At 34.6% G+C, this 13,205-nt stretch overlaps 1 protein-coding gene across 5 annotated transcripts in view; it reads right to left on the bottom strand.

Annotated features, from left to right (window-relative positions):
• Positions 1–2,153: 2,153 nt before the first annotated feature.
• The window catches only part of FAR1 (fatty acyl-CoA reductase 1), a 65,037-nt gene continuing 53,985 nt past the window's right edge, over positions 2,154–13,205 (bottom strand). For all 5 annotated transcript variants that reach the window (XM_032853526.1, XM_032853524.1, XM_032853528.1 and 2 more), the window contains 3 exons: positions 12,755–12,884; positions 7,674–7,801; positions 2,154–5,925 (listed from right to left, as the gene is read on the bottom strand). In XM_032853526.1, coding sequence (XP_032709417.1) covers positions 5,763–5,925; positions 7,674–7,801; positions 12,755–12,884 — 421 coding nt within the window. In that variant the 3' untranslated portion in view covers positions 2,154–5,762. The remainder of the gene's footprint in view (positions 5,926–7,673; positions 7,802–12,754; positions 12,885–13,205) is intronic.

Here is a 13,205-nt window from a genome sequence, read left to right as displayed (position 1 = left end):
ACCCATTTCTGATTGAGCAAGTCTAGGATGGGTTCAGAAAGCTGCATTTCTATATTGAGGTCCCAGGAGATGCAGCATCTGCATCTAGGTCTAGGGATCCCACCTGGATAACTCAAATAACTGAAAACCAGAGGCCAGTTGTTTCAATTCTGTTGTGGTTTGTATTCTCAAAAATACTTAGTAACACTGTATGAGTAGACTCTTTTTTTCTCTCTCTCAAACTGATTTCATTTAGAAAAGAAACGTAATGGGTCAGTTCAAGTCCAAAGTCTATTGATAGTTAATAGGAACCGTTTATGCTTCGGCCAGGAAGACTTTATTTTAGACCAGAGGTATTTCACAGCCTATATAGCTGATTCTAACCATGCTGAAGGCCCTCAGTTGACCTCCAACTGCCTCATTATTCCTTTATCATCTTATCCCCATAGCATCAAAATATTTCCTCACTGCTCCACACTTCCCAGGCTTTACAAATCTCTTCTCTATACCTGGAATGCACCCCTCTCCCAATCAGACTTACAACCACAACTTCAATGTCATGTTTGTATGAGCTCTTCCCTGAAATACTAAGCAGTGCTTTTAGGATTTCGTCCTTCTCTTTCTTCGTATGTTATATGAAAACTATGTTTACTTTCCTATGTTAAGTCACAAAATCCTAAAAGGTAGGTAGTGTGTTATACGCAGGTCTAGACCATTGAGGAGCTTGCACTGTGGTGAGTGATATGAACAGATAAATAGATAATTGCAATATAAAACACAGGATAAACACATAATAAGTTCTGAATATTCTGATAACTGCTGGGTTCCAAAATAAGAAAGCAAATAAAGACATTTAGTACAAGAGCATGTCAGACAACTTACCTGAATAGTCCAGAAACACCTGTGTTCCTACAGTGAAAGTATAGTGTGGTGGGCACTGTGTAGTGGGGCTTTGGAGCGAGACTACCTGAGTTCAAACCTTGGCTCTGGGGATGCCTGGGTGGCTCAGCTGGTTGGACGACTGCCTTCAGCTCAGGTCATGATCCCGGAATCCCGGGATCGAGTCCCACATCGGGCTCCCAGCTCCATGGGGAGTCTGCTTCTCCCTCTGACCTTCTCCTCGCTCATGCTCTCTCTCACTGTCTCGCTCTCAAATAAATAAATAAAATCTTAAAAAAAAAAAAAAAAAAAAACAAACCTTGGCTCTGTCACTACCAGTGTAACAAGGGTAAATTGTTACCATCATATGCTTTTTTTCACCTATAAAACCCCTTTAAAAGGTGATAGAGGAACCTTCCTCAAAGCATTGCTGAAAGGCATAAATGAGCACATATATGAGTATTGCCTGACACAGCAAGTGCTCAACAAACTTTCACTGGTGTTATTTCTACAACATGGAAGGTGCAAGGCTGGTTTTCCTTTAAAGAAATCAAGACTCAAGTTGGGAGAAATGACAAGAACCTGTGAAAGATACAACACAAGTTGCAGAAAGTTAGGTGTTTAATGTTTAAAAACTTAACTACTGATGAAATATACAATCTCCTAGGATGATTATTTTAAATAGGACCACATTCAACTGTTTATTTAGGTTCAGATGTTTGCTTAAAAAAAAAAAAAAGGAGCTCTAATACTAGAATGAGTCACATTAAAAAGTTTTAGACCTTATAGGTTTAAGACAATCAAATATTAGCATTTTTATATGGCTCAACCTAATACTTTCTAGTTATTCCTTTCTAGTTATTCCTTGAGAATCTCAAGGGTTCTCCACAGATTCACACACAAGAGACAGAGAGTGAGACTGTATTAGGTTTTCTGTACAACCAGCAGAAAATAATGGAATTCTGTGCCTAATTCAACTCCATTAAACTGTAGCATGAAAATGAAGTTATGTCTAGTTGAGAATATTAAGGTAAACATTTCAAAGAGAATAACTAGAAAAATCTCCACTCCACTGCCTCTCTTCTTGTATAAAATCATAGTTAGTATCTATGATCTGTGACTGCCCACCCTACCAAAAAAGAAGAAAAAGAAAAATAAAAAGACAGGTATAGCCTTATTTCCCTGAGTTCAGGACCACAGTAAAGATATTGAATTCACACTTATCACTTTAAGTTTTTCTACATAAATGTATTTTAGAGCCATCAACTTGCAAAAGGAGCACGTCAAACTTAATGTTACTCAAACTTTTCTTTAATAAAGAAAAATCAAAGAAATTATTTAACAATTATGCACAACTATGCTCAATTGACAAAGACAATTAGCTTAGGAATCTTAAGAGTAACAGAAATGGAAGAGCGCACCACCAAAAGAAAAAAAAAAAGATAAATTCATTCTATGACTAGAAAATGCTTCAAGATAAAAACATTAATTCAATAAGAAAATAGTTTTATTTCTTTTATTACAGAGACTGTAAGTTTAATTAACTCACTTCTATATCAAGTTATGCAGCATACCTTCCAGTCTCTAGTTTCTCATGCAAAATTTCAGAGAGTTTTTTCTCAAAGTACAGCAAATTAGTGCTAATTGTTTCAAGTTAGGGCTTAGAAGCAGCCTGGAAAGCATTCTTGGAAGGCCATTTACACTCACCTGAACGAGCCCAATACCTTCTTTTTTATAGTTAATCTCTATTACTAATGAGTGATTCCCCTATCCTTACTCAATAGATAAACTGCTACAAATGTATCTATAAATTAAAATGGTATCATTCAACGTGGAGGACAGTAGCTGGCACCTAAATGAGATCCTGGCAGTCTCTTGGTACTGTTTTTAGAAAACAGAAAAACCACCTCATTCCAGACAATACATAAAAATAATACTTTAATGAAAGGTATTCATCCTGTCTGCTTCCCCTAAAATGCTTCTAAGAGACTCAACTAAGTAACATTAGGATACAAGAGATAATGAGAGTACCTAAAAAAAGGTAAGTAGTATACGTGAGGCCTGCTTCCTATAATTCTAACCAAATTATCTGACAGGTAATATTTTCAGTATAGTTTTCTGGGTTATTGTAAAAATACAATAAATACTATAATGGAAATATAGGGATTCATTTATTACTTTTTGGTTTACAAACAAAGGCACCCAATAATGCTTCTATTTACTTCTTATAAAAGATTATCAATTTACATTTAAAACAAAAAGCAAAAAACCCTGAACCAGCTCCTACAGACACACACAAAAAAAGGGGAGAAATAAGATTTTTTTCCTCCCTGCTTCCAAGCTTTATTACCATTTTTTATACCATGTTTATACCATTCTTAAGTCAAAGAGCGTATTGCCATGCTGCTTTGTTGAATTTTAAAATATATTAATGTTGCCAAGTCAAACTGCAATATAGCCACAAATGATGCCACAATTGACAAATGCAGAGACTCAAGAGTGAATAGTGGGGAAAACACCAAATGTTTTACAATATAGCTTTATCAAATGAATTAAATATTAAATTTAATTACGTTATTGTGTTAAAAATTGAGTTCATGTAGAAAATATAATCAAACGTAACTAAAAACCATGTCTAGCAAATGACACAAACAAAAATGATTTCCAAAATCTTTGAGTTAAGCTTAAAGTCCAGTTGGTAGGGATTAACAACCAATATACTCTTCATACTAATTTTAGAACTAAGTTCTAAAATGTCATATTAATTTATTAATTTATTCATTAGTTTCTTCTGACAATGGAATTCTAAACAAACACACAACATTAATGCAGTGGCCTCAGCACCCGTCCCAGCTAGCATTTCTTTATGTCAGATTACAAGAACAATGACATAGGTCAGAAGACATACCCCCGCTGTCTGTACTTCACATGCCTGTCAAAATTGTACCTGATTCTTCTGCAAGATACAAAGACAATTCATCTGATTCTAAGTGTATCTGGCAGAAGTATTCACATCACACAAATGTTATTAGCATGTTTTCAACATATTATGGAAATGTATTTGGAGTGATGGAGTACTCAATGTATAGAGCATCCAGAGTTAATTAGTGGGCCACTTTAAATTAAAGGCATCATCATTTACTCCATTTTCAGACACTGCATGGTCTCTCACACCTTACGCAAGGTATGGTCCTGGACCAGAGACTTAGTATCATTTCAAAGAATATTTATATATTTATATACATATTTCTTTTAAAATAATGTTTAAAAGTTTTACTACAGAAAATCTGGCTTCAACATGGAAGCATTTTTCCTTTTCAAGATTACCCACCTGCATGGAAGAAGGTGGTTTCCTTTACATTTAGTTTTTTTCACAATAACAAAATAAACTTCTTACACATTGCATTTAAATTGACAGAGAAAATTAAGGTGTAAAGTACTATGTAACTTTTTGTATTGTGAACTGACCTCATTAAACACATTTAAGATATACTGTTGATGATTTAAATATAGTACAACTTGATCAGCTAAATTAGAACAGTTATGCTGATCAATCTGTTAAACCAAATGTATGTTAAAACAGTAAGGAGAGTTAACTACTATTAAGCTTTAAAGGGAATAATTATCATTAAAATATACATTAATTTTCTTGCTATTACTTGTTTCTATAATGCATTTCTTTCTAAAGCTAAAACTACATGCAGAAAAAATAAATGGTATCTTGAAACTCATTCAACAGTTTGTTACTTTATGTGGTATGTAAATAAAGTCCTTTAATTTTATACACATTATTTTATGCACTATTTTATTTTTCTTGAAGGAATTCCGCTCTCAAGGTCAAAAGTTTAGTATGTGTTTACACACATGTGAGAACATTCTCTTAATATTATGACTACCTGCAAATACATTCTTCCATAATAAAGCACTTTCAGTTTTCATTGGGAAGACTGTACTTAGCCTTTTAAAAGTCCTGTTAATAAAATGTATAAGGGGAAGAGAGCACAAATATGATGAATCCTTCCCCACCTGCACCCTCCCTTTGCCAAAGTCTCAAGAAATCCTCCAACTTCAAAACATGAACAAAACTTTACAGGACTGATTTTTATTTGGTCATAATATGGACAAGAAAAATGTATTCCTATTCTTTTTGATAGTAATAGTCTTAATGAATCCATTCTCATTTTCCTTCAAAAAATACATAGCATATATTGATATGGATTCTCAAACCTGTTTAGATCCAGTAGGGTCTTTAGAATAATATATAGCCTTCTGATTATGGAAGCAACTGATTGCTTATACAAAAATGATGTGCACCAGACCACTAATCAGAAAAAGGAAAATGAGAACATGTCTTTCATATTGGAGACCACTCAATAACTTACAGAATGATGTGAAAATAGTTTTGGCTACAGTTTTAACAAAATTAAAACCTATTTCAACTGAAGAAAAAAATCAAACACTGAAGAATGAATTATCTACCAACTTACCTAAGTATTCCTGTCCAAATAAATGCTTTCCACTGCACTATATATTTGAGTTAGAAAGTCACTAAATGTTAAGGCATATTTTAATTAATATGTTCCAGAATTGCACAGTTATACTGGTCAGTGTTCCTATTTCCCCACTCCTACCCTCACCCTACCCCTTGTCCCCAGGGATCAAAATGTTAAAGTCATGGTTTTGGTGGCTATTGTAGATTTGAGCTGGCATGACCACAGTGTGTTTACTACATTATTATAAGCATAAACATTAAAATGTTACATAAAATGTACCATACTTTACTCCACACTCTGATCTAAGATGGTTTAATGTCTTGACAAAAGGTGAGATGACTTAAGTACATTTTACATTTTGTGCATTCAGACCACCATATGCATAGATGTTCTAATGCTAAATTCTTGTCTTCAGTATCTCATAGTGCTGGATGCTCGGAAGTATGACAGAAACTTGTAACACAGACTAACCACAAAGTACCAGATGTTTCTTGCCATTTGTGATCTTGCAATAAAAATACGCCAAATCAGGATCACAAGGATAGTATTGAAACCATACCGTATATTCCTCAACCTGGAAAGCAAATCAAGAGACATATCAGACAATGTTTTCTAGAATAAAATATTGTTGGATGGCAGATTACTCGATGCTCAGTTTTCAAATCCATTATTAATCTGAAACCTATTTAAAAATTAATTAGAGGGCGCCTGGGTGGCTCAGTGGGTTAAGGCACTGCCTTCGGCTCAGGTCATGATCTCAGGGTCCTGGGATCGAGTTCCACATCCGGCTCTCTGCTCAGCAGGGAGCCTGCTTCCCTTCCTCTCTCTCTGCCTGTCTCTCTGCCTACTTGTGATCTCTCTCTGTCAAATAAATAAATAAAAATCTTTAAAAAAAAAATTAAAAACAAAAAATTAATTAGAAGCCCTTAAGTTAGAAAGTTAGCAAAAGTCAGACCTGACCATGTAGTCCATCAAATGCAGTACCTCTATTAACAATGAATAACACAAAGGTTTTTTATAACAGTATATCTGGGATGCAAATTATTCATTCAACAAGTATTTCTGAGCATCTTTCTGTGTGACCAGTACTAAGTATATTGTAGGTAAAACAGATATGCCCCTTGTACTTCTGGAGCTTCCCATCTAATCTAAAAAGGTTTGCTCATTATATACATCATCTTCTAGATAAAATAGACATTTTAAACATCTTTAACAACTTCCAAATTGTCAGACAAGTGAACTTCTTTAGTTATAGGTAGGTGACAGTCACATGATCAAAAGCCAACTGGACAAATCCTCATCCATGAATGAACCATGGCACTAGTCTACATAGGAGAAACTTCCCATTCTCAAAGAGTAATCTTCATGTTACTGTGCTCATGTTTCAAAACACTTTTTTATCATTTTAATGGTGTTAGAAAAGAAAACAAACATTCAGATATGTAACAATGCTACATAAATTCCATTAACTTCAATAGGCATTGCAAGATAGGACTATAATATACATTGACATAAAAAACAAGACCTTTGAATTAAGAGTCAAAGATTAGTATTCCAGTTTCCTCTGCCACCTAACACAAATGACCCAGGCAGACACAACTTCCCTAAGCTTCCCTTTCCTCAGCCACACAACTAATTGCCCTGCAGAGCCTCATACAAGTTGGAGGTAAAAGAAGAATGATTTGAAGGTCTTAAAAACTATTATAAAAATACTACAAATGAAAAGAGGTTACTATTGAAATTAACTGCATCCCTGAATTATGGGACAGCAATGATTTTTCCTGTGTCGTCTGAAGCTTTATAACAGTAAGTATACATTATGTTTATAATGAGACGAAGGGAATAATTACAACTCTGGTTTTATAAATAAAGAAAAAATTCTATTCTGAATGATGTATTATTTTATCTCTTTTTCCCTTCCAAAGATGTATTTGACTAGGGAAAAAAAAAAATCCAAAAAAAAAGAAAACAAAAACCCCTTCAAACAAATTACCTCTAGCTTATTTTTTAAAATTACCTCTAGTTTAAAATACATCTTTATTTTCTCCTAATATCTTTACTTCTTCAGTAGCAATATAAGGAAAGATTATAAACTAAATTTCACCTGAAATTAATGCTTAGGAACAGTATAAATTGACAGTAAGTTTCAACAATCATGAGCTAAATTAAAACTCTCATAGTTTCAGTCCAAAGGTAAGCACTTTTCCTAAATGCAATATATTACACTAGCATCTTTCATTCAATATACCAGCTTACAAAAAAAAATTTTTTTGTAATGTTTCATAAGACAAGCTGAAATCAAGCTGATGTAAAAAAACTTACTTGTTCAAATGTTTTCTAGCTGCAGGGAGGCCAGACATTTCTTCATTTAGTACATATTTTTTAGTTCCCATGCAGTAGTTCTCTATATATTCTGCCCAATGTAACTGCCGTACATCAATATTAAAGGTCTACAGAAACAAAAAAAAACCTATCAGTTACTTTCTTGAATAATTTTTTCATAACTAGTCAAAAATTCACATTTAAAAATTTTTTTAAAAAGACTTATTTATTTATTTTAGAGAGAGGCATACAGAGAGGGACAGAGAGAGCACGAGAGAGAGAAAGAGAGAACCCAAGTGGATTCCCTGCTGAGCACAGAGCCCCGACACAAGGCTTGATCTCAGGACGCATGAGATCATGACCTGGGCTGAAATCAGTGGTCAGAAGCTTAACCAACTGAGCCATGCAGGTGCCCCCCAAATTCATACTTTTTTAAAAAGCCAATTGACTATGATAAGATTACAAAATGTTTATAATATTAACTTTTAAAATCTTACACTATTCACAAAGAAATTCTTATCCCTATTTTATACCTTCCACTAAACACGGAAACATTTCAGAAGATAATCTAAAAACTCATGTCAGCGTTTAAAGAGAAGTATATGAAATGTAAGAAGAAAGAAACCTGTACAATTAAAAAAAAAAGGTAAAATTCCATTGTCCATTTACTCACCACTTTACACATGTATTAATACATTTATTTCCAGTTTCTTTCTATCTACAGTAACTCTTCTTTAATACCCTGCATACCACCCAGACTGCTTTTCCTATAGAATAGTGATGACATCAAGAGAAAGAGTATATTGTGAAAACTGGCTTAGGAGTTTAGGTAACATCCATTTAATGAAAAGGATGAACAAATCTAGAAAAGAAAACTTTACAAAAATGCTACTTCATGACCAAATAAGAGGGCTGTGTACTACTCAGTGCTTCTCCATACAGAATCAGATTACTTTTTTTGGATTAATAAACAGATTATTCAGTATATCATGTATCAGAAAATATCAAGTTGTAGACCAAAAAAAAGCTACCATAAATAAACCATTAAAGTAACATTGCACTAAAATGGAGACTTGACTTCAGATATTATGAGAAGTCATTACATATGTGTAACTGGACCCCCACAGGAAAAGTGAAAAAGAGTGGAACAGAAGTATTATCTGAGAAGACAACGGTCGGAAATTTCCCCAAAACAATGATACATAAGCCAAAGACTCAAAACACACATACACCATATACACACATGTATCTGAGCACATGAGAGCAAACTGTTGAAAATCAAAGATGAAAATTTCAAAGACAGCTGAAAAAGGTGTTATGGATTATCTCCAAAGGGACAAGTATTAAACCTGACAGTGACTTCTCAAAAGAAGCAATGGAGGGCACAAGCATGAGAGGAGGTCTTCCAGGGCTTGAAGAAAACTGTTACCATCCAATTCTATACCAGTATAAACATCTTTGACAAATAAAGATGTTTCCAGAAGAATAAAAACTGAGACCATGTGACATCAGCAGATGACTCACAGCAGACGAAGTACACTGAAGGGTATTCTTTATGCAGAATGCATAGGACTCCAGATTGAAGTCTACAGATGGAAGAAGAAATGAAGAGCAACGATGCTGGTAAATCTATGAGAATACTTACTGCACAGACTGCAATAAGAATAATGAGTGTGAGACCTATAACGCACATGCAGAATTAAAATACGTATTGGCGGAGAAAGACAACTATCATATGATCTCCCTCACATGAGGAAGTGGAGATGCAATGTGGGGGGTTGGGGGGTAGGAGAAGAATAAATGAAACAAGATGGGATCGGGAGGGAGACAAACCATAAGTGACTCTTAACCTCACAAAACAAACTGAGGGTTGCTGGGGGGAGGGGGGTCGGGAGAGGGGGGTGGGGTTATGGACACTGGGGAGGGTATGTGCTATGGTGAGTGCTGTGAAGTGTGTAAACCTGGCGATTCAAAGGCCTGTACCCCTGGGGATAAAAATACAGTATATGTTTATAAAAAAATAAAAACATAAATAAATAAATAAATAAATAAATAAATAAAATATGTATTGGTCCCTGCACTATCCATAAAAGGGCAGTAGTACCAATATCATATTAGTCCTTGATAAAGTAAGGAAGGCTGCTGTAATCTCTAGAGTAATCTACCAATACAACTAATATACTTCTGTGTAACTGATGGGAAAATAGAAAACTGTAAAAAATAACCTCAAAGAAAGAAAAAAAAAAGAACTTAAAATAAGACAAATAGAAAGCACTAGGAGTTAGATTTAAATCAAATATTATCAGAAATTACATTATGGATTAAGTTTTCCAAGTAAGGGTCCAAAATTGTCAGACTGAAAATAAACCTCTATTCTGCTTATAAGAGAAATATCTAAAAGATAAGGATAGAGAAAAGTTGAAAATACAAGGTCAGAGAAAGATATACCTTTGTACCAACAATGTATGAGAGCTCCCACTGGCCAGAGCCTTACCAGAAGGGTATGTTGGCAAAGCCTGCATTTTTGCAAACTGCAAACTGTTAAGTAGTAAATATCTCAGTCTAGTTTCAATTTACATTTCCATTTTTATGAGTGAAATTCATTCTTTTTGAATGGTTAAGAATCATTTGCATTTACTTGCTGTAAACTGTTCATCTCTAGCCCATTTTCAGCAGGATTATTGGTAATTTTTGCCATTTCTACACAAAACGTTTTATGTAATATGAAGTGCATATTAACATTACTTTAAGATACCACTATACACCCACCAAAGTGGCTAAAATTAAAAACTAAGATGAAAAGGCCAACTGTTCAGAGGATATAAATTAACAAGAACTCTCATAAATCGCCACTTAAAATGTAAATTGGTGCAACTACTTTGGAAAACTGTTGAGCATTATCAGCTACATTATGCATACAAATATGCTTTAACTTAGCTACTATTCTATTTCTAGAATATATCCTATAACAAATATGTGCACATGATTCAAAGAATTATTCCTAATAGCCACAAACAAAAAATACTGTATGATAATATTTGCCCAAAGCCAACAATGCGTATAACTACCATTTAGTGTTAGAATTCAAGACAGTTGTTACTTTTGGGAGAAAGTGATTGTGAGGGGGCACGAGGGGATCTTCTGGGGATAACAATGTTCTATTTCTTCAACTGGGTGCTCACTTTCTGAAAATCCACTGGGCAGCATGTGTTGTGCACTGGGATGGGGGGAGGGAAGATGGGAAGGGAGAAAATAAGGATCAGTAGAAGCCACAAATCTTCTAACCTGAGATTATCTGCGGGACCCTGATACCTTACACCTTCTGCTTTGAAGGCTGTAAGCAAGGAGGAAGACTGGCTTACAAAGCCTATGGCCCAATAAGTTAAGGAGTCTTATGGAATACTTCTGCAAAAAGATAAAAATCCCAAAAGCTGTAGCCTCAGAGCAAAGGCAGGGAAAAAAAGTAAACCCACCACACAGAGAAGTGGACAGAAAAACTGCACTCTTGATGCCTTTGTTATGCACAACCAGTACAATGAGACTAAATCTGCATTATCTAATATGGTAGCCACCACAAGCCACACACATCTCTGGGAACTTAAAAGTGGTCTGAACTGAGATGTGCTGGAGAGTGTAAAATGCACACTGGGTTTCAAAGGCTCAATATAAAAAAATTGCCAAGTATAATATCCTTTAAATAGTTCTTTAAATTTTAAGTAATTTTTAAGTTTTTGTTTAAATTACATGATACGGGCACCCGGGTGCCTCAGTGGGTTAAGCAGCTGCCTTCTGCTCAGGTCATGATCTCAGGGTCCTGGGATCAAGTCCCGCATCGGGCTCTCTGATCAGCGGGGAGCCTGCATCCCCCTCTCTCTGCCTGCCTCTCTGCCTACTTTTGATCTCTCTCTGTCAAATAAATAAATAAAATCTAAAAAATAAGTAAGTAAGTAAGTAAATAAATAAATTGCATGATACTATTTTGGATATATTAAATAAAACATTAAAATTTTTAAGGAAAGAAGTAGAAAGAAAGAGAAAGGAAGTTGCAACTGGGAAGGTGAAAAACAAAATCTCCTTTGAGAAACTGCAATCATGAACCAGCCTACTGAAGGCCCACATTCACCTGAGTTGTGCTAAAAACTTCATCAGATATTTCAAAGTGGTCTGGGCCTGTTAATGTCACCTGGCTAGTTAACACGAACAGTCCCTAGGCTTCTAGCAGAAGCAAGGGCAAATCCTTTTTGGGAAACTGCAATTTCAACACAGGCTCCAAAAAATTCCCACAGAAATCCTCAAAGAATGTGAATTTATAGTCAAAGAGTAAGAAACAAGAAACAAGGTGCCATGAGTGAGACCTAGCTTAAAGGACAGATGAAGCGGCTAATGCTAAACTGCACGGCTTTTAGGAGTGTGGATTATCAGAAATAGAATTTATATCAATTATGTCTACCACATGTCAAAAAAATTCTAAAGATTATTTAAGAAATGTCTGTAAGATTTGAAAGATACACCAAACCTCTAAAAATGAAATTACCCGAAATCAAAAATTCAGTGGGATGGCTTAGGCACAGCTGAAGGACTGCCATAGAACTTTAATTAGACTTTGTTAGGTATGCATGTTAAAAAATCTAAGGTAACCTCAAAGAAAACACACACATGAAGAGTTTAAGTTTCAAACTAACAGAGGACAAAATGACGAGTGGTAAGAAATGTAAGAATATATGAGTAAAACAATTTGAGAGAATTTTTCTTGAAATTCGAAGAAAACAAAGTGAAGGAAAAATGCATAAAGTCCAAGTTTTCTATGAATTTGACTAAAGGGCAAAAAAGAATCAACATTTCAATCATACTATGGAAGAACCTCTGCCACTCGCAAATACTTACACTATAAATTTTAAGATCGAGCAATTTTATTTTACCGCCACCAATACAACTGAAGCTTTAACGAAACACTATAAATAGGTCAAATGTCTTTCTTGTTGCATACTGATTGTGGAAAATATCCAATTATTTCTCAGGTTGCTAATGGTTCTCCAACTAGTATACTACATATTTTCTAATATGAAACAGAAAATACTTGCCTTTTTATCTTCAGGGTTTAGTTGATTCATCAACATATTGACATTGTCAGTATTCCAAACCCAAGAATTACTTGTAAAATATTCAAGAAACACCATAGCTTTGTGAAGACGAGTTATTGTTTTCATCATCCTGCATTGTAAGAAAAATGGGCAGATTCATAATTTGCATAGATTAGGAAAAATCTCACCACCACCCAGGGTACCAGTTTCTATACTGAGATAGTAACAGTAAAATTATAATACGTAATTCAGTAAACGTACCTAACTACCAGAGAGTAAGAATATTTCTGTATCTTTAAAGAACATTTTATAAATCCAATATGGAAAAAATTTTTTAGCAGCAGCAAATGAATTTAATGCTGCCTAAGGAAAGTTCTGTTGATATATGAAATTAATTTTCAAAGGAAATACAATACTTTGAGGGCAACTTTTCTACTATAATCCTAAGCAA

This window comes from Lontra canadensis, unplaced genomic scaffold (assembly GCF_010015895.1).
Source record: "Lontra canadensis isolate GAN:19392208 unplaced genomic scaffold, GSC_riverotter_1.0 scaffold7, whole genome shotgun sequence".
Taxonomy (NCBI): Eukaryota; Metazoa; Chordata; class Mammalia; order Carnivora; family Mustelidae; genus Lontra; species Lontra canadensis.
Note: the sequence above shows the minus strand (reverse complement) of the source record. Positions and strands in the feature narration are given on the sequence as shown.